Source organism: Triticum aestivum, chromosome 3A (genome assembly GCF_018294505.1).
Source record: "Triticum aestivum cultivar Chinese Spring chromosome 3A, IWGSC CS RefSeq v2.1, whole genome shotgun sequence".
Taxonomy (NCBI): Eukaryota; Viridiplantae; Streptophyta; class Magnoliopsida; order Poales; family Poaceae; genus Triticum; species Triticum aestivum.
In genome coordinates, this window is record NC_057800.1 from 711,977,361 (window position 1) to 712,003,194 (window position 25,834).

At 45.5% G+C, this 25,834-nt stretch overlaps 2 protein-coding genes across 3 annotated transcripts; one reads left to right on the forward strand and one right to left on the reverse strand.

Annotated features, from left to right (window-relative positions):
* The first annotated feature begins 6,875 nt into the window (after positions 1 to 6,875).
* Positions 6,876 to 12,518, forward strand: LOC123063413 (BTB/POZ domain-containing protein At2g30600). 2 transcript variants are annotated; one of them, XM_044487179.1, is made up of 13 exons: positions 6,876 to 7,151; positions 8,057 to 8,876; positions 8,973 to 9,305; positions 9,427 to 9,654; positions 9,952 to 10,113; positions 10,760 to 10,972; positions 11,073 to 11,120; positions 11,212 to 11,270; positions 11,349 to 11,481; positions 11,562 to 11,636; positions 11,733 to 11,813; positions 11,901 to 11,969; positions 12,055 to 12,518. In XM_044487179.1, exons 2-13 carry the CDS (start codon positions 8,073 to 8,075, stop codon positions 12,265 to 12,267), a joined length of 2,418 nt encoding a protein of 805 aa, XP_044343114.1. In that variant the 5' UTR covers positions 6,876 to 7,151; positions 8,057 to 8,072; the 3' UTR covers positions 12,268 to 12,518. The 2 variants fall into 2 exon arrangements, 1 of the variants encoding a protein (XP_044343114.1); XR_006430321.1 differs by lacking the exon at positions 12,055 to 12,518 and having other exon boundaries at positions 6,883 to 7,151; positions 11,539 to 11,636; positions 11,901 to 11,970.
* Positions 12,519 to 12,732: 214 nt separating this feature from the next.
* On the reverse strand, positions 12,733 to 13,593 carry LOC123063414 (uncharacterized). Its single transcript, XM_044487180.1, has 2 exons — positions 13,237 to 13,593; positions 12,733 to 13,151 (listed from the first exon to the last, which is right to left on the reverse strand). The coding sequence occupies exons 1-2, from the start codon at positions 13,576 to 13,578 to the stop codon at positions 12,963 to 12,965; spliced, it is 531 nt and encodes a 176-aa protein (XP_044343115.1). The 5' UTR covers positions 13,579 to 13,593; the 3' UTR covers positions 12,733 to 12,962.
* Positions 13,594 to 25,834: the final 12,241 nt, after the last annotated feature.

Here is a 25,834-nt window from a genome sequence, read left to right on the forward strand (position 1 = left end):
CGATAAGAGACATCATGGTATGCATCATATCCAATAGGGTGCAGTTATGATGTTCGGACACACCATCACACTATGGTGTTCCAGGCTGTATTAGTTGTGAAACAATTTCCACAATGTCTTAATTCTGTGCCAAACTCGTCATTCAGATATTCATCTCTATGATCATATCATAGATATTTTATCCTCTTGTCACGACGATCTTTCAACTTCACCCTGAAATTACTTGAACCTTTCAATAATTCAGACTCATGATTCATCAAGTAAATATACTCAACATCTACTCAAATCATCTGTGAAGCAAGAATATAACGATATCCACTACATGCCTCAGCACTCATTGGACTGCACACATCAAAATGTATTACTTCCAACAAGTTGCTTTCTAGTTCCATTTTACTGAAAACGAGGCTTTCAGTCATCTTGCCCATGTGGTATGATTTGCATGTCTCAAGTGATTCAAAATCAAGTGAGTCCAAACGGTCCATTTGCATGGAGTTTCTTCATGCATATACACCAATAGACATGGTTCGCATGTCTCAAGCTTTTCAAAAAACGAGTGAGCCCAAAGATCCATCAACATGGAGCTTCTTCATGCGTTTTATACCGATATGACTTACGTGGCAGTGCCACAAGTAGGTGGTACTATCATTACTATCTTATATCTTTTGGTATGAACATGTGTATCACTATGATCGAGATTCAATAAACCATTCATTTTAGGTGCAAGACCATTGAAGGTATTATTCAAATAAACAGAGTAACCATTATTCTCCTTAAATGAATAACCGTATTGCGATAGACATAATCCATTCATGTCTATGCTCAACGCAAACACCAATCTCGATGGTAGAGGGAGCGTACGATATTTGATCAACCTTGGAAATACTTCCAACACATATCGTCATCTCACCTTTTAGCTAGCCTCCGTTTATTCCGTAGCTTTTATTTCGAGTTACTAAGACTTAGTAACCGAACCGGTATCTTATACCCTGGTGCTACTAGGAGTACTAGTAAAGTACACATTAACACAATGTATATCTAATATACTTCTACCGACCTTGCCAGCCTTCTCATCTACCAAGTATCTAGGGTAATTCTGCTCCAGTGGCTGTTCCCCTTATTACAGAAGCACTTAGTCTCGGATTTGGGTTCAACTTTGGGTTTCTTCATTAGAGCAGCAGCTGATTTGACGTTTCATGAAGCATCCCTTTTTGCCCTTGCCCTTCTTAAAACTAGTGGTTTCACCAACCATCAACAATTGATGCTCCTTCTTGATTTCTACTTTTGTGGTGTCAAACATCGCGAATATCTCAAGGATCATCATATATGTCCCTGATATATTATAGTTCATCACGAAGCTCAAGCAGCTTGGTGGTAATGACTTCGGAGAACCATCACTATTTCATCTGGAAGATCAACTCCCACTCGATTCAAGCGATTGTTGTACTCAGACAATCTGAGCACAAGTTCAACAATTGAGCTTTTCTCCCTTAGTTTGCAGGCTAAGAAAATCGTCGGAGGTCTTATACCTCTTGACGTGGGCACGAGCCTGAAATCCCAATTTCAGCCCTCGAAACATCTCATATGTTTCGCGACGTTTCAAAACGTCTTCGGTACCTCAACTCTAAGCCGTTTAACTGAACTATCACGTAGTTATCAAAATGTGTATGTCAGATGTTCGCAACATCCATAGACAACGTTCGAGGTTCAACACACTGAGCGGTGCATTAAGGACATAAGCCTTCTATGAAGCAATGAGGACAAACCTCAGTTTACGGACCTAGTTCGCATAATTACTACTATCAACTTTCAACTAAATTTTCTCTAGGAACATATCTAAACAGTAGAACTGAAGCGCGAGCTACGACATAATTTGCGAAGACCTTTTGACTATGTTCAGGATAATTAAGTTCATCTTGTGAACTCCCACTCAGATAGACATCCCTCTAGTCATCTAAGTGATTACATGATCCGAGTCAACTAGGCCGTGTCCGATCATCACGTGAGACGGACTAGTCATCATCGGTGAACATCTTCATGTTGATCATATCTACCATACGACTCATGCTCGACCTTTCGGTCTCTTGTGTTCCGAGGCCATGTCTGTACATGCTAGGCTCGTCAAGTCAACCTAAGTGTTTTGCATGTGTTCCGAGGCCATGTCTGTACATGCTAGGCTCGTCAACACCCGTTGTATTCGAACGTAAGAATCTATCACACCCGATCATCACGTGGTGCTTCGAAACGACGGACTTTCGCAATGGTGAACAGTTAGGGGGAACACTTTCTTGAAATTATTATGAGGGATCATCTTATTTACTACCGTCGTTCTAAGTAAACAAGATGCATAAACATGATAAACATCACATGCAATCAAATAGTGACATGATATGGCCATCATCACTTTGCTCCTCTTGATCTGCATCTTCGGGGCTCCATGATCATCATCTTCACCGGCATGACACCATGATCTCCATCATCATGATCTCTATCATCGTGTCTTCATGAAGTTGTCTCATCAACTATTACTTCTACTACTACAGCTAACGGTTAGCAATAAAGTAAAGTAATTACATGACGTTTATGTTGACATGTAGGTCACAAATAAATTAAGACAACTCCTATGGCTCCTGCCGGTTGTCATACTCATCGACATGCAAGTCGTGATTCCTATTACAAGAACATGATCATCTCATACATCACATATATCATCACATCCTTTTGGCCATATCACATCACATAGCATACCCTGCAAAAACAAGTTAGACGTCCTCTAATTGTTGTTTGCATGTTTTACGTGGCTGCTATGGGTTTCTAGCAAGAACGTTTCTTACCTACGCAAAAACCACAACGTGATATGCCAATTGCTATTTACCCTTCATAAGGACCCTTTTCATCGAATCCGATCCGACTAAAGTGGGAGAGACAGACACCCGCTAGCCACCTTATGCAACTAGTGCATGTCAGTCGGTGAAACCAGTCTCACGTAAGAGTACGTGTAAGGTCGGTCCGGGCCGCTTCATCCCACAATGCCACCGAATCAAGATTGGACTAGTAACGGTAAGCATATTGAACAAAATCAACGCCCACAACTACTTTGTGTTTTACTCGTGCATAGAAACTACGCATAGACCTAGCTCATGATGCCACTGTTGGGTAACGTAGCAATAATTCAAAATTTTCCTACGTGTCACCAAGATCAATCTATGGAGTCATCTAGCAATGAGGGAGGAGTGGATCTACATACCCTTATAGATCGCGCGCGGAAGCGTTCAAGAGAACGGGGTTGAAGGAGTCGTACTCGTCGTGATCCAAATCACCGATGATCCTAGCGCCGAACGGACGACACCTCCGCGTTCAACACACGTACGGAGCAGCGACGTCTCCTCCTTCTTGATCCAGCAAGGGGGGAAGGAGAGGTTGATGGAGATCCAGCAGCACGACGGCGTGGTGGTGGAAGTAGCGGGATTCCAACAGGGCTTCGCCAAGCACTGCGGGAGGAGGGAGATGTGTCATGGGAGGGAGAGGGAGGCGCCAGGGCTTAGGTTGGGCTACCCTCCCTTCCCCCCACTATATATAGGGCCAAGGGAGAGGGGAGGGGCGCAGCCTTGGCCCTTCCTCTAAGGAAGGGTGCGGCCAGGGAGGAGTCCATCCTCCCCAAGGCACCTAGGAGGTGCCTTCCCCCTTTAGGACTCTTCCTTTCCCTCATCTCTTGGCGCATGGGCCTCTTGGGGCTGGTGCCCTTGGCCCATATAGGCCAAGGCGCACACCCCTACAGACCATGTGCCCCCCCGGGGCAGGTGGACCCCCGGACCCCTTTCGGCACTCCCGGTACAATACCGATAATGCGCGAAACTTTTCCGGCGACCAAAACAAGACTTCCCATATATAAATCTTTACCTCCGGACCATTCCGGAACTCCTCGTGACGTCCGGGATCTCATCCGGGACTCCGAACAACTTTCGGGTTAACGCATACTAATATCTCTATAACCCTAGCGTCACCGAACCTTAAGTGTGTAGACCCTACGGGTTCGGGAGACACGTAGACATGACCGAGACGACTCTCCGGCCAATAACCAACAGCGGGATCTGGATACTCATGTTGGCTCCCACATGTTCCACGATGATCTCATCGGATGAACCACGATGTCAAGGACTTAATCAATCCCGTATATAATTCCCTTTGTCTAGCGGTATGATACTTGCCCGAGATTCGATCGTCGGTATCCCGATACCTTGTTCAATCTCGTTACCGGCAAGTCTCTTTACTCCTTTCGTAACACATCATCCCGTGATCAACTCCTTGATCACATTGTGCACATTATGATGATGTCCTACCGAGTGGGCCCAGAGATACCTCTCCGTTTACACGGAGTGACAAATCCCAGTCTCGATTCGTGCCAACCCAACAGACACTTTCGGAGATACCTGTAGTGTATCTTTATAGCCACCCAGTTACGTTGTGACGTTTGGCACACCCAAAGCACTCCTACGGTATCCGGGAGTTGCACAATCTCATGGTCTAAGGAAATGATACTTGACATTAGAAAAGCTTTAGCATACGAACTACATGATCTTGTGCTAGGCTTAGGATTGGGTCTTTGTCCATCACATCATTCTCCTAATGATGTGATTCCGTTATCAATGACATCCAATGTCCATGATCAGGAAACCGTAACCATCTATTGATCAACGAGCTAGTCAACTAGAGGCTTACTAGGGACATGGTGTTGTCTATGTATCCACACATGTATCTGAGTTTCCTATCAATACAATTCTAGCATGGATAATAAACGATTATCATGAACAAGGAAATATAATAATAACTAATTTATTATTGCCTCTAGGGCATATTTCCAACACTTTTGGGGCGCGTCCTCCCGTCGGGCACTAAGTCGGAGGTAAATGCATATGGCTCGTCCACTACGGACGCGAGACATGCCCGTCGTGTGACGTAGAGGGTGCGGGAGGCCGCGGTAGCCCTCGAGGCCCACCCGTCCTCATCCATCATCGATCTCACCTCCACCGACGATGTCAAGGCCATGGGAACCGATGAGGAATAGTAGAGAATGGGAGACGGTGGCAACTCGTGACCCATATGTGCCAGTCGTGTCCCATGTCCTACTCTTCCTCGCCGGCAACCGGGCATTCAGTTCCCGGGGCTCGCGGGTATCAGGCAAGGGCAGGGAAGGGAAGAACAAGGACTTGGAGGACGGCCGTGGGCAAAGATTTAGAGTAGGTTTTACATTGCAAGTAATTGTATGGATTTGAGGATTTGCTAATGATGTATCCGATTGTGGAAAGCGAACTTTTGAGGAGTGACCTGTCACCGTTCGCAGGTATTTAGGGGGTCATATTAGCTAGGTTTGTCTGTAGTTGCTCTTATCATACCACAATTCTTTTGAACCTGACGAGTGCCCGCGAGGGTCGGTGTCGCCAGATCTGTCGGTTCTTATCGGATGTTGGCAGTTGTTATGTCTATCAAGGAAAGCAGTTGACTGGTTATTGACGTGGCAACGTCGACCTCTTCGATTGTTTTCTTCTGTGACAAGGTCTGGTTTATACAACCCTCTTGATTGGAGGCGAATGGGTGCAAGTTCGTGTTGCCTGAGGTGTCGCCCCAACTGATGTTCCTATAGCGGTCACTGATCTCGTTGTTAGTCGGGAGCAACTATCGTAGTCTTCAAAGCATTGTACTTCCCGCAAAAAAGGCTTCAAAGCATTGTACATCGAGCGCATTTGTAGGTTTCCCTACCTTTTAGTGTCTGTTTAGTGTAATTTCCAAGCTCCGACAGGTGACAAACAAGTGAATGAAGAAGACGACCAGTGTGATTTATGTTGTAATTTTAAATTTTACAGGTCATTTTGTATCTGGTTGTCCTTTGATTATATTGTCTACTCGAAGGGAGTATCATATATGAGATGGACTTTGGGAGTATTCTCTCCGGAGAAAAATGTCAATTCATGAAAGCTTATTTGGCACCCATCATTTGTGTCTGAATTCGCGGAATTCATTTACGAATCCCAACATGAACAAGTTTGTCTACCCAGGAATTTGGCCTGTAAAATCATTCCACATATCCAGCTGATTGAAACGCGATGAAAAACCAAATCCCGTCCAACACCTTGTCATTTCACAAATCCGCTCACACCGGACGCCCTTATCTCGTCCCCGATGCCCGCGTCTCCTTGAACCACCACCATGCACGAGTTCCGTCGCCGCCGGAATCCATCACCACCGGCAGGGCGTCCCCATCTCCTGAACATTCTTAATTACCATATGGGACGGTCGCTTTAGGGGAGGCCGGGAGTGGGGGCTGCCCTCACGAAGGCGACGGCGAGGGCATCCTGAACAAACACTGGTGATATGGTGATGCAAGGAAGGATTTGATCCATTCGCCACTTCAAGAGCAAAGTGGAAGCAGTAGGGGGAGTTGATGCTACGTCACCAAATTTAAGGATCGCGACAACTATCGCCGTGGAAGCCACCGTGAGCAAAACATTGTTGTATGTGTGAACAACATAATATTGTTGCTTATTTGTGTTGGTAAGGATTTCACTTCAAAATCCTAGCGTCAGCAAAACATATACTACTTCGTCCCATAATATAAGACGTTTTTTGTAAGCTAACAAAGTTAACAAAAAACACCTTATATTGTGGGACGGAGGGAGTAGTTCGGATTGCGAATCTGTGTTTTGCCATTTCAAATGAAATGAAATCAGGGGAGCCAAAGGAGCATAGAGAAGTTTGTGCCACTTGAGTTAACGGACGGCGTCCTCGCCCAGATCCGTCCCGTCACTCGCTCGACGGCTGAGATTCGTTGCTGCCGTTATTACAAAGCAAACGAAACGATGATAGGATGCACTAATGTAGGACCAGTACTGTACCGCAGCTGGAACCCTAGCGAGCAATCTCCCAAATCGCCGCTAATCCCATACCCGATCCGTACCTGACAGCGTCGCGCCCGCGGCCGGCCTCTGCTCCGCTCGCCGCCCGCTTCCCCCCGCGCGCGTCGTCCCGGGGTCGTCTCGCCGCCCCCGAGCTCCGTCCCGTCGGCCTCCTCGTCGAGGCCGCCCCCTGGTCCCCGCCCCGTTTCACCGAAATCGGACCGCTCTTCGCCTGGTCCCCGCCGTACCAGCTGTCACAAGGTGAGGGCCTTGGGCCATCGGTGCCGGTTTTTTTTTTCTTTCAGCTAGAATGGATTGCTCTGGGATGACATGGTGATGAAATTTGCTGCTGTATACATGCTCTTGCATATAGCTGGAATGGAATCTGCCCTTGTGTATTACCATGAACTGGCTATTGGTGTCAATTTTTATATACACAAACTTGCGAACTTGCTCTTGATGTCAACTCGTGCGTACTCTGTGTGAGCATATGTCCGAGTTTGTTGAGGTGCAAAGCACAAATACAGGAGATAAAATGTATGATCACTCTTGTCCCATGTCTGCCCATTTGATTAAGATGTATGATCACTCCAGTTCCATGTCTGCCCATTTGTTACCGAACATAAATTCGTAGATTCTTTAATGTTTGCAGTTTGTTGCCTTTCTCAGTTAGGCAAGAAACTGTCCTTAATAATGATGCTATTAACTGTGGCCAATGCCAAATCCAAGGTTTGTTTCAGCTTCTGAATTTTAGGCCAAAAATCATCCAAGGGTTGGTTTGAGCGTCTGAATTGTAGGCTAAAATTTGGAAGTCAGGGGAATTCGTTTCTTGCTCATATCTTCAGTAACGCAGTAAGCGATAACACATGTCGATTAATCAGGATAAGGTTACAGTCTAGGGTTTCCCAGGGGCTTTTTTTTCACCATTGTTTCTATGCGAAGAGAAGCTTCAGCTGAAAGAACCGCACCCCTAGATCAGCCCTGGATGCTAGGTCACACCCTTCTGTGTCTGATATGATTTCTGTATGTTCTGAAATTTCTTCTGTACCTCCATAGCTATCTGACTGGCTACTACTCTCGTATTTTCTATCTATATTGTGCATCCACTTGCTCTTGTTATTTGTGGTGCTACTAATCATGGCGTGTTGTTGTCCTCATCTTTTCAGTTAAGCTGCTTGCACAATGAGAGTAGAGGACAAAAAAAGATCCCTAACAGTTGCCCCCTTCAAGTGTGCTTGGGGCGAGGAGTTCCGGTTTGTGGAGGCTGGGCGTGGGTGCATTGCGTTCGAGGCATCTGCCCAGAATGATGTTACCCTGGTGTTCCGTGAACAGCCTGGGAGCCAGCACTACCACTACAAAATGGACAGCAGTCGTCATTACGCTGTCATCTTGGGTAGCCATAGGAACAAAAGGTTGAAGATTGAAGTGGACGGAAGGACTGTTGTCGATGAAGCTGGAGTCGGCCTATGCCGCTCATCATCTTTCCAGAGCTATTGGATCAGCATCTATGATGGATTGATAAGCATTGGACAAGGAAGGCATCCAAACAACAATGTCCTCTTCCAGTGGCTCGACCCTGATCCCAACCGGAATGTTCAGTATGTCGGATTATCCAGCTGGGACAAGCACGTGGGCTACCGAAATATAAGTGTTCTTCCATCAGCTCCTCAAAACAGCATCCGTTGGAGTCAAATTGAGTATGCATATGCTGAGCGGCACGGGGAAGGAGATCATGCTAAAAATGAAGAATCAAAAGATGGCTGTGAGCAAAGGGTGATTGCAGACTTTCTTGAGAGCTGGGATTTCTCCGATGCTATGTTTGTTATTGGTAGTGAAAGAAAGGTTGTCCCTGCGCACAAAATTGTCTTGGCTGCTTCTGGAGAGTTTGATTTTATCTCAATGAGTGGAACTGCCATCGAGCTTCCGTCATTCTCCTACCCAGTTCTCCACTCGCTTCTTGAGTATATCTATACTGGGTCTACTCAGGTAAGCTTTGATTTGTTTCAAATGCTCTTATATTGAAATTATGCAATGGTGGAGACCGTTAATGTATAGTGTGCTCTTATTTTGGGGTTAACACAGATTGCAGAGTGGCAACTGGATTCACTGCTGGAGTTGAGCTTACAATTTAAAGTTAAACCTTTGGTAAAGCGTTGTGAGGAAATGCTCGACTGTTTTACTAAGATGGATAATGATCTCTCTGAGTCTAGTAGAAAGTTAGAAGTATCAAGTAGTGGATCTAAAGCCCATCAAGTTGATTATTTCCCTTTCAAGGCTCCAGTGAGTGTGCAGAAAATCAAACAATTCCTTGCAAGTGGTGAGCATAGTGATATAAACATCTTTGTTAGTGGACAAGGTTTTGTTGCCAAGGCTCACAAACTCGTCCTTAGCTTGTGGAGCATGCCATTCGCCAAGGTACATCTTCGTCCCAACATTGTATTTGTTTCTGGTTTTTCCTTTGTTGGTTTACAATATGCATATTTTGGCATAGTGCATCAAACTTAGTGTAATCAAAGATACTAGTATACTTATGCAGATGTTCACAAATGGAATGAAAGAAAGCAGCGCTCCAAATGTATTTTTCGAAGATGCTTCTGCTGAAGCATTTTCTCTCCTCCTTCAGTTTATGTACAGTGGGGAACTTAAAGTGGATAACCGGTATATCACACCTGCATTGGTTCAGCTCCTCTTATTATCAGATCAGTTTGGCATCACTGTTCTTCAGTTTGAATGCTGTAAAAGAATTATGGAATTCCTTTCAGAGGTACCTTTGCTTTCTCTTACATAGAATGGTACACCAAGTGATGCTATTTAGTAACTTTTATCTGTTGCTATTCAAGACTTGACGCGGGCCTGTGCTGGTTGTAGAAGTGGGGCCATTAGCCTCAGAATTCAATTCTTTGAGATATTGATACAACTTTCCATCTGCATTATACATGCAGGATTCGACTGTTCTACCGGAAGAAGCTTATTTTAACGAATTTAAGGGATATGGCTTGTGCACATTTGGTGAACTTGCTAGCTGGCTCGGCATAGACTGACCCCTGAAAGTTTATTGCAGGACACAGTATGTTCAGTATTACAAGCAGTGTCATCAATACCATCTTGTAAACTGCTTGAAGAAATGTGCAAACAGAATTTTGCAACACACTTTGATTATTGCACAACTGCTTGCACGGACTTTGTGCTGTTAGATGAGGCAACATTTAAGGATATTCTTCAGGCAAGTTGGAATACTGTTTTCATTTTATCAACTGCCCTGCAGTCAGGCCAAATACGAATCACGTCCATGCGAAAATAGATATAAGGTAACCAGACCACCGAGATTGAGCATCACATTCGAAAGCTGCAATAGACTGCTTCAACTGCCACTTCCCACAAGTGCAGCGATGTTACTAGAAACAACTTAAGGATTATAACTGTGTTGATAATGCTCTTCAAAAGAAATCTCATATCTAATTTTGGACTTTTCCTACCAAGCAAAGGTTTCTTCCTGTAGTCTTTGTAAAATGGTAACTTTTCTGTAGTAATCCAATCCTACAATTGTTGGGTGGAATCTGTTGATCAACCTGCACCTGTAGAAACAGAATAAAAAAGAATGTCATGTGGTTGGGTATGGATGGTGAAAGCTCTCTTTTATTACTTCAAATGTTGGTTTTGCCAACATATGCTGAACATCAGTGGTATCGCTGGTGCATGTATTAAAGTTAAGGATTACATAGTTGAATAAATCTGTATGGAACTGCATGCTAAGTTTCTTGTGAGTTGCGAAATGGCATGCATAACATTTGTCCTAAATGGACTGCGTTGCTGAGAAGTTTAGCAAGTTTTTCTTGTCGACATTGGTCATATTAGTAGTAATTTTGCAGCAAGGTGATATGACTGTGACATCGGAAGAGAAGGTTCTGGATGCCATCTTAACATGGTGTATGGAGGCTTGTGAAACTTTTTACTGGAGTTCTGTAGATAAGCTATTAAGCACTTCAACACCAGAGCAGCTCTTTGGAGAGAGGCTCACCGCCATCAATACTTTACTACCATTTGTGCGGTTCCCTCTAATGCCGCCGTCTCTCCTTCAGCGGGTACTACCGTTTGTTTTTATATTGTCCTATCATGGATCAGTTTTAACCTTCTGCTGAGTGTTTGTTTTGCTCCTAATAAACACTTGTTGGTTCTCTGCAGATGGAGAAAAGTAACCTAGCAAAGCACATACAACTGTTCAGACAGTTGGTTAGTAATTCTATAGATCCATTTCTTTGGCACGTCAGGGTATGTTATCCTAAACAGGAACTGTACAGCTGATTTACTTCTTGGACAACAGGTTGCAGAAGCCATTGAGTTCTCTAATGCTGGTGCTTGGATGATGATGACAAACAAATGGTCAGTATATGTTAATGCATTGATCAAGTTCAGTAACAGTTGGTATGCCTGAATATTTATGAACCTTAAACCTTCCAGTGAGAGATTTCTACATAGACGCTCAAGCTATAGAGAGCTTCAGTATATTTCTGATGGTGATAACAATGGTGTGATCTACTATGCTGGGACGTCATTCGGGAAGCATCAATGGATCAATCCTGTTTTAGCCAAGGTAAGAGAGAGGTTTGTGTTTGTGAGTATTCAACATAGAAGTAACTCGGGTTTTCAGTGGCTCTAATTCTCTGCGACCAGAATATCACTGTGACGGCAAGCAGCCCAAATTCGAGGTACACGGATCCAAAGGCTCTGGTTTCAAAAAGTTACCAGGTATCGATGTTGTTGAGAATGCTTGGAATATTATTTTTTTAGTATTATTTTCCCTTGCATGGGATAAAGTTGACATGTTGGGACACATGACATCAGGGGACTTGTTTTGCTGGGCCTCGAGACGAAGATGGCAAGAAGTGTTCTTGGTGGATGGTAGACATTGGACAGGACCACCAGGTTGTTTATGTGAAGAAATAAAAGAAAAGGGTTCTTTTGTTTGATTTGAGCAAAGACGTTAAGTTATTGTGTTCTGTTTTCGTGCAGCTTATGTGCAACTACTACACGGTAAGGCAGGATGGCTCTACGGCATTTATGAGGTCTTGGGTTCTTCAGGTACAAATCTTTCTTTGCTTTGCGTTTCTTCTGAGACTGAGAGCTGAATGGTTGACATGAGCTAACCATGCATCGCGCATGTCAGGGATCCATGGATGGTGAGAACTGGACAAGCCTCATTGTTAACGAGGACGAGCGGGCCATCTGCCAGCCAGGGCAGTTTGCGTCGTGGCCGATCACAGGCCCGGCGGCGCTGCTGCCATTCCGGTTCTTCCGGCTTGCTCTGACGGGGCCGACGACCAGTAACACCTGGAACCTCTGCATCTGCTTCCTGGAGCTCTACGGCTACTTCCGCTAGACGGAGACAGGTCTCGTGTAAGATGTTTTCTGTTGTTTTAAAGATTAGAACTGCACCAGATGTGACAAAGAAGGACAACACTGTATGTATCACTGTTTACACACAGCACAAACACCTCTTGCTTGAGTTACACACACACACACTGGTACAAGCATGTGGTACATAGAGTTCATAAAAGGATACTTGTAATAAGCTGGAATAAATGTTTCCGCAAAAAGAAAGTTGGAATAAACGTCTGTTTGTTTTGCTTCTCCCTAGTTGTAGAACTTGAGAATGTTGTCTGAAATGTGCATACAGCTTTGATGTGCTATGCCTAGCTTCATCAGCATCTCTTTACAATGTTCTCTTAAAAGCCACATATTTCACCGTTGCACAACTTTCTCATTAGTCAGTACACCACTTTAGCATGTAGTAATATCATCCTTCTATGAAAAGACTGCGGATCGACAGTATGGATGTATGATATCTCTGAAAAACAGTTCTGAAGCGCTTCAGCTCCTTGTTATATATGCCTCAATATATATATAATCGGTTTCGTTCTTTGGTCGCCTCGGGTATATATATATTCTTCGATCGCGCATTAACTTGCATATGCTATCAATCAAACTGAAATATTTGCGAAAAGATTTACAAGCTGATTGACGGACACATCTCAAAGGTAGCAAAGCATTTCCCTCCGTGCAAATCTAGCTAAGCTAATACACCTCCCTTTTCGGCCTGTTCCTGGCGCGCGTGCCTGTGCCGGTGGCTGTGACAAGGACCTGCTCCTTCTCCGCCGCCGGCAACGGGGCCTCGTCTCCGCCGCCGACGTACTCTCCGCCGTCGTCTGCCGCCTCCTCGGAGGAAGCCTCGTTCTCCTCCAGTATCGCCTTGTTGATCTCCATCTGCACATGCACACACGTATTTTATCTCTGAATGATAGCACAGTACATGCCAATCAGCAGAGCCTTGTTCATACACAATACGTACCTCCCGGAGGAACCGCTCGTCGAGGTCGTCGGCGACGCGGGCGGCGGCGACGAGGGTGCCGACGAAGAGCGAGAGCGGGAGCACGAAGGCGAGGATGAGCACGTTGGTGCTCGGCGGCCCGCCCGCCCGCACCACCATGGGCCGGCGCCGCCGCGGCGGCCTGGCGCTGACGCGGACGGCGGGCCGTCCGAGCGCCGACGCGCCCCCGCCGAGGCGCGGCTGGATGGAGAGAGCGGCGAGGGCTCGAGAAGCCATGGACGGACGGTGGAGACTGGAGAGGCTCTGCTCGGCTGCCTGCGCGGGCGGAGAGTGTGATAGGACGATGGCGTTTGTCTTATCCATTCTCTCCTCTGCGCCACGTCGCCCCGATTAATCCTAGCCGCCCGATCGTAGCGGTACCTGCATGTTTTTTTGTTGGCGAGAGTACTTGCATGCTTAACCGTTAGGCCCTACGACCATCTCAGCGGCCAACGGGCCGGAAGCCCACGCCAAGCGTGCACAAGACGAACAGAATAATATCATAAAAAAGGGGCACCTATTGGATGCTCACTGCGTCAAAACGCCCACAACAAGTCGCTCTAGCACGCAGCACTACTTTTTTTTTGGGTAAAGGGATATATTTCTTTTGCAAAACAAGACATTTTAAAATTTCGATTTTTTCCTGCAATCGTGAAGAATGTATTTAAAAATTTGAACATTTTTCCAAAAAAAAATCAAGCTTTTTTCGCTATTGTGGATTTTTTAAACAGACCTTTATTTTAAAAACATGAACATTGTTTTCAAATTGAGAGTAATTTTTAAACACGTGAACAGTTTTCGAAACATGAACATTTTTTGTGAAATTGAGATCATTTACTAGAGATTTAGAACATTTTTAAATTTTCAAACAATTTTTGTGAAATTCCAACATTTTTTAAATTCCAAATATTCCGAATATACTTCTAAATTGGGGGCATTTTTTGAAAATCTCAAACCATTTATGAAAATTCTGACTTTTCTTGTAAAATTGTATAAATTCCAATGATTTTTTGGGAAATTTATAAAATTCTGAGCAATTCTGGAAACTGGATTTTTTTAAACTCCAAAAAGTTAATGATTCTCTTCAAAAGCCAAAATATTTGGGAAATTGCATTTTAAAAAATATTAAGAAATTAAAAGAACTCTTAAATAAATAGCAGGAAAAAATTGACCGGCAGCTTCAAGAATGTTCCTAAAAGCAAGAAAACCGTATTGGAAGCTTTTTTTTGGTTATTGGAAGCTCCTAAAACGTTCCCAAAACAGTAGAACACCTAGAGTAGGTAAACAGGTTGGTCTAATCTGGTCCCTCGCCTTGTACAGTGGGGCGACAATATGCCGCATGTTGCGAGAAATAGGATGTGCCTCATGAATATGTCGAAAAACGAAAGACTTCTTTAATTACAAGAAAACTTTCTAATGAAGATTTGGCGTTGGATGATCACATTGTTGTTTCAGATTGCAAACCAGTTGTGGCTGATATCCAGGATGGCATACCAGGAACAATGGTGTAATGGCAATTCTTGATGCAGTTTAGTTCCACCCATGAAAGGACGGCTTCAATTTTTGAGGCTCATAATCTCACAAAAATAATTTATCACTAGATGTTGGCCGCCAGGGATGGCTAAGCAGTCCTTATGATAACATTCTTGTATCTTTAAATATCTTTTCTTGGCAGTAAAACTGTGGTTATCTAAAACAACAAACCTTTTTAAATACAATTCTTTTATATTATTTAAACGAAATTTCTGAAGTTAAATTTTGTTATGTATATGAGTTTTAAATTTTTGGTATGCGCATGGTTAGTTATGGTTTACTGTAGTTTTTAGCGGATGTATGACTGTGGAGCTTTTATTTTTGCGATTTAGTGCTTGGTTGTGGTTTTCCTGTTTTTTAATGCGCTTGTTTTCTATTTTCAATTAATGATTTATATATCACAGGTAAATTTTACAGTAAACAATTCATATTAGATGAATATTTTGAAATATAAGAAAATTTCTAAAATTACACGATCATTTTAACATGAGGTTACTTTTTTAAAATACATGAAAATGTTCCAAAAGGAACCGATCAATTTCTTAAATTATGAGAATATTTTAAAAATATATGCAAACAATTATTTAGTTACACAAACATTTTTATTAAATTTTTGAATACCTTTTGTACTTCCATAAATATTTTTTGGTTATGTCAGAACAGTTTTTAAATTGCATGATTATTTTAAGAAAAGAATGTGAACAGCATTTTGACATCTATGAACATATTCCAATGATGTGTAATAATCTTATACGTTCATAAAACATAAATATTTCACTTATGTTTTAATTAATAATATAAAAATTTATTGGACAAACAAAAAAAATACAGCCTGTTTTCTATCTATGAACACTCCTTTTAATCGGCGAACATTTTTTTAATAAATGAACATTTTTGGAATCGATGAAATTTTTTGAATTAGCTAATTTTTAAGTTGATGGACAATTTTGAAACACAGAATTTTTTTACTGTGTTTAAAAATTTGATTCAGCAAATTTTTGTTTTTGAATTATATGACCATTTTTTGAATCTGCAAACATTTTTACAGCCAACCATTTTTTTGAAATTCATGAATATTTTGCGGATGACAGTCATTTTTAAAAACTGGATGAACATTTTGAATCAGTGAAATTCTTTTGTAAGTCATGATCATTTTTTATTTTGTGATTTTTTTTAAATGCATTAACATATGTTGAATTCGTGAAATTTTTGTTCAAGTTCATGAATATTTTTCAATACGTAAACTTTTTTTCAGTCATGAAAAAAGTTACTAATCCTCCAATAGTTTATGAATTTTGGAACAATTATTTTAAGGGAAATGATCCTAACCAACCGATCCAGCAATTGCATCCGCTGCCTCCGTCATCAGACATGTGTCCCTGGCAAACAATTATAGCATCGCACGGTCATATCCTTATCTACTCTTTTTGGTTCTCATCCACTCGTTACTTTCCCCACCGAACGCAACTCCGTCGTCTTCCTCAATCTATCTCGCGTTTTCTCTCTCACAGCGTTGCTCAACGCCAAGCTGGTCGTTGCTCCCGCTTTGTCGCGCGCCGCCGCCACCGCAAGGACTGCTACAGGCCACAACTCTTTTTGTTTCTGAGATCTCCATCCATGGCGCTCTAAACGTCGTCGTCGCCCGTCGAGCTGCAAGTCCTTCTCTCCTGATTGTCCTCTCCAACTGCTCCTGTCCCCGCCTCCCTATGCCTGCATGGGTCCTGTTGCAGAAATTTAGATGCGGCAGAGATCTTGTTTAATTTTTGCAACAAGGGTCTTGTGGCAGAAAATAGGACGCAACGGGAGATGTTGTTGTAATTTTTGCAACAAGGATCTTGTTGCAGAAAATTAGACGCGTGAAAGATGTACAGAAAATTAGACGCTTGTTTCTGCAACTCGACTGTTGTTTCAGGAAATTTGTAGAAGATGAGGCTTCGCAACAAGGTCTTGTTGCAGAAAATCAGAGCAGACTAGATCTTGTAACAAGAGCATTGTTGCAGGAAATTAGAGAGGGGGATTGAACGGCTCGCGTCACACATTGAATGGCTCGCGAGACGCTTGTTTCTGCAACTCAATCGCTGTTTCAGTAATTAGTGGGTCGGGGGAGGAGACCGAGCCGCGCGCCAGAATAGATCGGACGGCTGCGCGCGCGTACATCGAACAGCCGTCGAGGTGGCGGATGTGTCATACAGATCACCTAGCGGACGCGTAGCGTCTCCCTTATTTTAAAGAAGAAAAAAACGAACAATAGCTATAAAAGGAAAAAACAAATAAAAAAGTGGGCGTCGATCCCCACTCATGGGCCGGGCCAATTGGGCGCTCGGGAGGGGTGTGGGTGCGCGCTGGCTTGTTCGCCAGCGCCTCACGTGCTAAATAGGAGCTTCCACCTGTATTTCCTCCCATAAAAACTTACAAAATGAATTCTACATGATCATGAGCTATACAAAAATCACTATGACATAATTTGAGCCATACAGAAATGACATAATGGCTATATCTAAATAGTGAATAATACATTTACTGTTCATCTTTCCAAAATCATACTCCCTGTCAAAAAACTTTGTACATTATGGGAGGGAGAGAGTACTTATTCTCCTTTTTGTTTTACTCGCATGGTTATTTATTTCAGCATCAAAATTTATACACGTGCGATGTACATCCATATAAACATGTTGATTTTTTTAATAATATTTTGAAACTTGAAAAATACTATTTTGGCATCATTCAAAAAATAGGGCTCAGTGGAGGAAAAAGTCACTTTGAAGGACGAGCTTCAACGAGCCCAATATTTTAAATAGTGCCAAAAAGGTGTTTTTGAAGTTTCAAAAAATTCTAAAAAAATCAACATGTTTATAGTAGTACTATACAATACCCGATTCTACAGGGTGGCAGGATCATACTGAGCCTGATTCTGAAAACAGGAAAGAAAATATCCACAGCCACACTCTCCTGGAAGACGTCCGAACACACACTCGCCATGTCGCATCACAAACTGGATGATATTCATGGCCATCGGCAACGACACCACCAACAGTAACAAGGAAATGATCGAAGGGTGGAGACGCGGACGCCGGTCGTGGTCGGCGGGGTGGCGTGACTGACACAGGTGGACCATACACGCACGTCTCCGGGCGGCCGACCCACCGCGTCGCGCCGCTCGCTGCTCACTCTGTGCATTTAAAAATCGAACCGAAAAACCATACCGAAAATAAATCGAACCGAACCAATTTTATGGTTTTTATGGTTTTTGGTTTCGGTATGGTATGAACTTTTCATATCGATTTGAACTTGGTTTTTATGGTATATACCGAAAAACCGAACGGTTAACCGAATAAACCGAAGTAAAAAATAAATTTATATTTCTTGAGATGAACAACCATACAAGTTGTCATTTTTTTTATACATGAGTCAAATGCACTACTAAGCACGTAATTTTTTCTTGTAACATAGTCATTTTTTTATTTTTAAAATGCTAAGCACGTTCATAACCATCAACAGATGAATCAATGCATGCATATATACTTATATATATAGTCATATACTATTTGTGTAGAATAGTATGTGTTTTGAGTCATAAATTTGCTAATTATTATTACGTCATTTTCAAATTCGCGTCAACTTTGGTTTTTATGGTATATACCGAAACCATACCAAAATAATTTGATATATACTAAAACCGAACCATATTTTAATTTCATTCCATATTTACCGAAGTATTAATATCATATAAACTGAAAAACCGTATAAATCGAATCATGTAAACCGAATAAACCAAACGCACAGGGTGACTCGCTGCCTTTTCGGACACACGGACTACCACCACCCCGCTCCCCCTTCCGAGCAAGTTGCATGGCCGCTGCATGAGAAAAGGAAAACCAAACCAAAGCGAGGTCCATCTTCATCATTTCCTCAGGCGTCCTGATATAGTATCATTCGGACGCGGTGGAACCGTCCAGCTACGCAGCGCGTGCGTTCTACGTCTGTCGCCGATGGCCGGCCGCCTCGATCTGCCACGATCAGGTCGATTGGATTGGATAGCATGCAGCCGTCGCTGTCCACTTGTTTTTCTCTTTCCCGTCGACGGCGACGCGGTTGGATCATATCACGTCCACGTCCACGTCGACCGCCTGGCCTCGGCAAGATCGGTCGCTGTGACATTCGCGATTGACCGCTGTTTTGTTGGTATAATTAATTACTCTCTTCTTTGCGGGGTGGTAATGAATTACTCTCCTCCCGTCGGTCCCTTTCGTAGTACGCACATCGTGGGCGTGGCAGATGAAAATACTCCAATTATTAATGCTGCTAGCTATAGTGGGAATGAGACCGAGGATGACCGGCGGTCCCTAGCTCCATGTCGCCGCCGTCACGTCCGTCTCCGCAGCGTGGTGTGGCGTCATGAGATCGTGTTCCGTGACGTACACATGTCGACCGGCAGGATTGATTATATCGGCCGTTCCTTCCTACTGGCATGTACACATACAAAACGAGCTCAAGGACTCGAAAACCGTTCGTATCCATTTCAGTCACGCTGTCCGGACCGTGGAAGCAATTCAACCCGAGTCTATATCGGTCAGGCGAACTGTCCGAACGCATTTTCTTTCGCAAATTAGAGACAAAATGAGGATTGGCTTGCGGGAGTCCGGACACCCGAAACATAGGACTCCGACACCCCCGACTGACCCAATCCCCCCTCCCGGTCCCATTCCTTCCACTCCGTCCCTTCTCCTCTGACTTTGCATCCGCATCCTACACCTTCGTCGTTGTTGATGTACTCCCTCCGGCCGTGAATAAGTGTACATCCAGCTTTTATTCTAACTCAAAATTTTAAAGTTTTGACCAACTTTATTAAAAATAGTATTAACATATATGATATCAAATAGATATATTATCAAAGTACATTTATACGGAGACGGAGGGAGTACATCAAATTGATATATTCAAATGCTATATCGTGTTTTTAGAGTACGAAATATGATGAGCTACTCGACCATGAAGGATGAATTGGTGTGCGATGCGTGGCTGGCCGGCGGATTTCATAGGCAGAAGCGGAGGGGAGGGGAAGGGCGCCCTACGTTCATCATTCAACCATGCAACATAAGGTCGTTGACTATTGCTGGCATGCTATCCAGACCAGCGTCACCAAATTTTGCGACGTGGTTCGTCAGCTTGAGGCAAGATGGCTCTTGCACGCGGTAGAGGACGAGATCGTAAGTTCTAGTTCCTCTTGCTCAACTAGTTCATTGTTCATTCACTCAATGTTGGTCTAGACATTATATGTAGTCCGCACGCGCTGCCGCGGTGTATCATAAGACAGAGAGAGGGTCATTTACGTGCACACACTATTGGATGAAGATGAAACGGAAGTATGTATGAAACGACATGATCCGTTGATGAAAAGTTATTGGACATCCGGGATCTATTGGAATTAGAGATATTGTTATACTAGACTTAATTTGTATGATATGTATAGATAATTTGTTCTATTTTTTATCCAAACTTTGATGAATGTCGGCCGCTTTGTAAGAATTTTGTCCGGTTAGTTAAAATGTGGTTTGAAATATATAGGTCTACGGAAGGATGACGGTCTCCTGCACCGCGGACTGGTCCCTTGTCCGCGAATGAACGTGGAAGAAAAATTTACGGTTTGATGCCTAAGAGCATCTCCAGCCGCGCCCCCAACAGGCCCTCCCCAGGCGATTTTGCCGCGTCGGCGTCCAAAAAACGGTCCAGTCACGCCCCCAGAAACCCGTTTTTCGCCAGCTCGGGGCGAAACTGGTGCCGGCGGACCCAGGCTGAACCCGGCTTCCTGGGGGGCGTCTGGGGCACCGGCACAAGCGAAAAGGGCGCGTGGGTCCACCCTGTCGGCGAGGCGAGCGCCTCTTCCCGCCGTTTCTTCCCGCGTTTTCCCCACTTCCCTCCAGTACTCTTCCTTCCTCCCGCCAATCTCCCTCCCGCTCGCCTCCCTCCCAGCCGGCCGCCATGCTACCGAAGAAGTGCGTCGCCCTCCACGCGGCGGCGACCGCGACCGCCTCCGTCACCCAGCCGAAGCAGAGGAAGCCGAGGGCGCCGCCGACCAAGCCACCGGGCATGTCAAACGCCGAGTGGAGGGCGCAAGTTCAGTGGCGGGAGGCTGTCACCGCCGATCGGCGAAACAGGGCCATCGCCAAGAAGGCCCGCGACAACGCGGCGCGCGCGGCTGCGGCTGCCTCGGCGGACCAAATCTAGGCCGATGCGGCTCGCGCGGGGATGATGAATCCACCCGGAAGCCACGCCCAGTACGCGCCCTGGGGTCAGCAAGGCGTTGGCTCTCCACAACCTTGGGGATCGCCCTCGCCGGGCTACGCCGACGGTGACGCGCATGGTGGGTTCAACCCAAACGTCACCTTCCCCCATGGATACCCGGTCCAGCGCACGCCCTCACCCGCCTTCGCCGGCGTGCAGTACCCTCCATACAACTACTCGCTGCCCGCCTACGCTTCCTCCCCGACGCCCCCGCTAAGCCGTGGCCCGCTGCCCTTCTCGCACCTCGGCGACACCGACGAGACCGAGGCCGACATGGACGACATCATCGCGACAGGTTCGGCCGTGGCCGCCGCATCTCCCGAGTTCGTCACCCAGGACGAGGTGGTGGATCTCAGCGGCGGCATGGACGGCGAGCTCGGCTACATCTAAGGCGAGGATGACCAGGAGGAGCAGGAGGAGGAGGAGGAGGAGGAGGAGGAGGAGGAGGAGCCGACGCCTGCGACGGCGAAGGGGCGCAAGAAGAAGCGGGCGGCCAGGACAGGCGAGCCGCGCATCAAATGGGCGTCCAAGGAGGAGGAATGCCTCGCCGAAGCATGGAAAGTCGTCTGCCTCGACCAGACGACCGGCACGAACCAGAGCGTCGACACGTACTAGGACCGCATCAAGGCCGAGTTCGACGAGCGCAAACTCGTCGACCCCTACTTCAAAGGCGTCTACATGCAGTGCGGCTCCAGGGCGATGGCGAACCATTGGGGGCGTATCCAGGGGGCGTGCAACAAATGGCATGGGGTCGTCGAGGAGGTCGCGGCTCGCCCGGAGAGCGGCGCCAGCGTCGAGGATCAGGTATGCCACGCCGGCTTCCCGCCTCTCTTTGCCGTGTATGTGTGCCAACAGTTTGTCCCTCCGCGCAGTTGCTGCTCATGTTCACCCTGTACCGGCAGAGCAACAGCGACGCCGAATTCAAGTACCTCCACGTCTACAAGCTCATTGACAAGTGCGAGAAGTGGGCGGAAGTCCAGCGCACCCTCGACAAGGCCAAGGAGACCTACAAGCCGGACGCGTCGACTCCTGGCGCATCGGAAGGGCGGCCGGACGGCAACAAAGTTGCCAAGAAGGGGAAATACGCCGACACGACCACCGCTCGAGTGCAGGAGTCCATCGAGCACTGCCTCGCCGACGCGCAGACCCGGGCCGTCCTTCGTGAAGAGAAGACCGAGGCGCGGTGGTCGGTGTTGATGTCGAGCAGCGCCGTCAAGCTCGACCTGCTCGACGAACGTCGCCGCGAAGAAGAAAAACACCGACCTAGCTTTCCTGCTGGGCGGGGCGGACATGCTCCAGAGCACCGACGAGGTGGTCAAGGCGTGGTACTTGGCGGAGCGCGACCTCATCCTGAACCAGCTTCCCTCGACAAGGCCGCCGACGCCGACGCGCACGCCGACGCCGACGCCGACGCACACGCCGACGCAAAGCCCGCGTGACGACGCCTCCATGACGCCCAGCACCACCGAAGCCGCGCCGACGCCGCCCAGCGCAGAGGCTGCTCCGTCACCGCCAAGCCCGCGCACGCTAACTCCGCCAACGCCTGGGACAGAGCCCACCGAGTGATGCGCACGCGAACTTCTGCTGCTCTATTTTTTGTAAGCCGAACTGTGGCTTGCGATCGCCCGACTTGTGGCGTCTTTTATGAGCGGGAACGATCAAGTTCGAATTTTTCGCGTCTTGGGGACGTGACTGGGAGCTAAATCGCCCCCAGGGGCCGAACTAGCGCCGGTTCCCCTCAGACCGCCCTTTTTTAACGTCCTGGGGGGCCAAACGACTGGAGATGCTCTAATGTCACAACGCGCATAGGAACAGGGCACCCATCTCAGAGAAGCCTGCCTGCAGAACGCATGCAGCGGGCCGATCCATCGCTGTACGCTACGCCCCAGAGAAAGCTTCATTGTCGATAGAAACGTCTCCATCCACTGAACACAAATCAATGAAAGACGTGAATAAATTCAGAAACATGCGACCACCAATGGCAAAGTCTAGGGCTTGAACCTTGATGGGTTGGTACCAACCCTAACCATCCGAACTACGCTCAGTTCATAGCCCGAGTCTACTAAAATATGCCATATAACCGATCCAAACTAATCAAAATCTTCTATATCTAAATAGTTAGCCTCCACTAACTATTTCTCTCATCATGCAAACATGCCACATCATCGCACAACATGCATGAGAAAAGGCTCACCCCCACTACCATATATCTCAAAATGCAAGCATGCCACTTCATCAGAACATGCATGGAAAAAAGACTCATCTTACCATGCAAACATACATGAGAATTTTCATTCTATAATACAATATATATTTAATAAACATTTTACAACTACATAGTAATCAAACATAATAAATTACATGTATATTTAGTTTTAGCTTTTTTATATTATCATTTAAAATATCCATGTCTCATAAAACGAACCACCTTGAAATATGTAGCAAACCATTCGGCAACAATGTGCGGGTATCGTAGTTATTAATATAGGCCGTTACATAGGTAATTATTTAGATACATTATAACCGAGCACTTTTCCATCCCTCTGAGGCCATCAGCCGTTTCAGCCATCGGATCTCGCCCTCTAGATCTTGGCCGTGAGATGCACTTCTCTTCATATGGGTGTACGCGAACTGGATTTGGCTGCTGCTCCCATAACAAAATCCGATGTTTCCTGTTAATTGGGCCAGCTTAGCATTGGGCTGTGTCGACTCGGCCTTGCTGGGGTTACCTCTCTCCATAACCGCTCGCTCCTCCCCGACTTCTCTCCTTTCTAGCGGCGGCGAATCGTGCGTTGCTGCCTAGATGGGTCCAGCCGTCCAGGGGCGGGGAGGGCCTCGCTAGGCGATGGGACGCCACAGGCCACAGGGCGACCTCGCCGGTCTGGCATTCATGGGATGGGGGCGAACCGTCCCTTCAGTTGAGTACAAAGTTTGAGGAAATAAATCACCATTGCTACCAGCCTTAATGGTGAATTGGTGATCGAAGTGCGCCACTCCCAGATGCCGATAATTGCATGCCGGTTACCATGCCGCCCCGTGCTATATACCAAAATAGATTCCCCTTCTTCCTACGTTCCCTCTTTCTCACAATTAGTTATGGGTTCTTACCTGATCTCTTTCGGCCCTCTCCACAATAATAATCCTCAAATATTGATACCCAAATTAATACACGAGGATCATACAACACAAATTCAACATACATTCAACGATACAAAGCTAGTGTAGCCGAATAATTCAGTACTCCCTCCGTTCCGTTATATAAGGTGCATTTGTTTTTTGAAAGGTCAAATGAGTGCAAGTTTGACTGAGTTTTTAGAAATTATATCAGTACTCACAATACAAAATTTATATCACTTGATCATGAAAACTAGTTTCCTATTTAATCTATTAGGTATTGCGGATGTTGTTATTTTATTCTATAATTTTGGTCAAACATTCTAATGGTTGACTTGCACGGAAATCAATACACCTTATATTTTGGAACGGAGGTAGTACATGCTAAAATAAAATTCAATAGTTCATACATAGATAAGCGATACAAGTATGAATCAACGACTTCAGTTCTCGCAGTCATTGATCAAGTTAGAAATCTTTTTCATCGTAGTAGGACAATCAAGGTATATGAACGAGACGAACTTGACACTCAATAACCAATCATCAGTCGATGGAATATAATCTAGTGTCAAGCTACCTCGTTCGCGGAGGTTGATGGACCTAATGCAACAAGAGAGAAGCTCCAACTAGAGGTGGGGCAAAATGACTCACCTAGGCTTCGACATTGGAGAAGAGGCATCTGTGCGGGAGGGAAAGATCGGGATCCAGAAGACAAGGACGAAGCAGCAACTGTTGCATTTCGATCCAACATGCCCGTTGGATTTCGATCCAACATGGCAGATAACTTGTTTCTATACATTACTAGCACATATGCTCGTGCAATGCACGCGTTAGATTTTTACGTAAGGCATGGGATTGATTAATGCCCAATTGATGGGTGCAACGTCTTTCCCTTTTCTTGACATCATGTAATTCGACAACCAAGAGATAGATGATCCTTATCTATTTTCTTTTGCATCTATAATTGTAGTGCAAGCCTCGACAAGACCGTAATCTTCCACCTATACCTCCTTCAAGTCTCTACATACACTTGCAATTATTACCGGTTCACTACATAATATGTTGTCCAAGAGAGGTCCAACTCCTCCTCTAACCTTCGCCCTCTTTATTACTTCTTATAAGCCCTCTACACTAATCTAGACTGCTGATTGATTTCATAAAACACCACGGTATTTCTAAAAAATGTGCAATGAACGGACATAAATGTTTCATATTTTATTACTCTAGTAGGTATAGATATAGATATAGATATAGATTCGGTGGTCCCTTGATTTCTTTCGCTCCACTGTCACGTACTACCACTACTATTTTCGCTCTCTATCCGCATGTACGTCGGTACGCCCCATGTTTGATCTGGTCCCGGCTGGTGCGGTGCCCGTGAACTCGGATCAGTGGCTCGACCGATCGGCCGGTACGTCTGAAGCAAAGGAACAAACGGGGGGTACACATGCAAAGGATCCCGTAATGGCACGACGCGCCGAGGAACAGCGCACCCATGTCAAGACAGGGCTGCAGAACGCATGCAGGGGGCCAATCCATCGCCGTACGCTAACGCTCCGGCGGTGCATGAGCTGGATCCTTCCACGGATCCATGTCTGCTCTGCTCCCTCCTGTACGCAACGCACGCACGACGACGACGCGAATACACACA

Coding starts and splice junctions, on each gene's coding strand:
- LOC123063413 (XM_044487179.1), top strand. CDS start 8,073: ATGAGAGTAGAGGACAAAAAAAGATCCCTAACAGTTGCCCCCTTCAAG. Junction 9,655..9,951: donor TTATGGAATTCCTTTCAGAG/GTACCTTTGCTT, acceptor AGTTTATTGCAG/GACACAGTATGTTCAGTATT. Junction 11,121..11,211: donor TACAACTGTTCAGACAGTTG/GTTAGTAATTCT, acceptor CTTGGACAACAG/GTTGCAGAAGCCATTGAGTT.
- LOC123063414 (XM_044487180.1), bottom strand. CDS start 13,578: ATGGATAAGACAAACGCCATCGTCCTATCACACTCTCCGCCCGCGCAG. Junction 13,152..13,236: donor ACGAGCGGTTCCTCCGGGAG/GTACGTATTGTG, acceptor GTGCATGTGCAG/ATGGAGATCAACAAGGCGAT.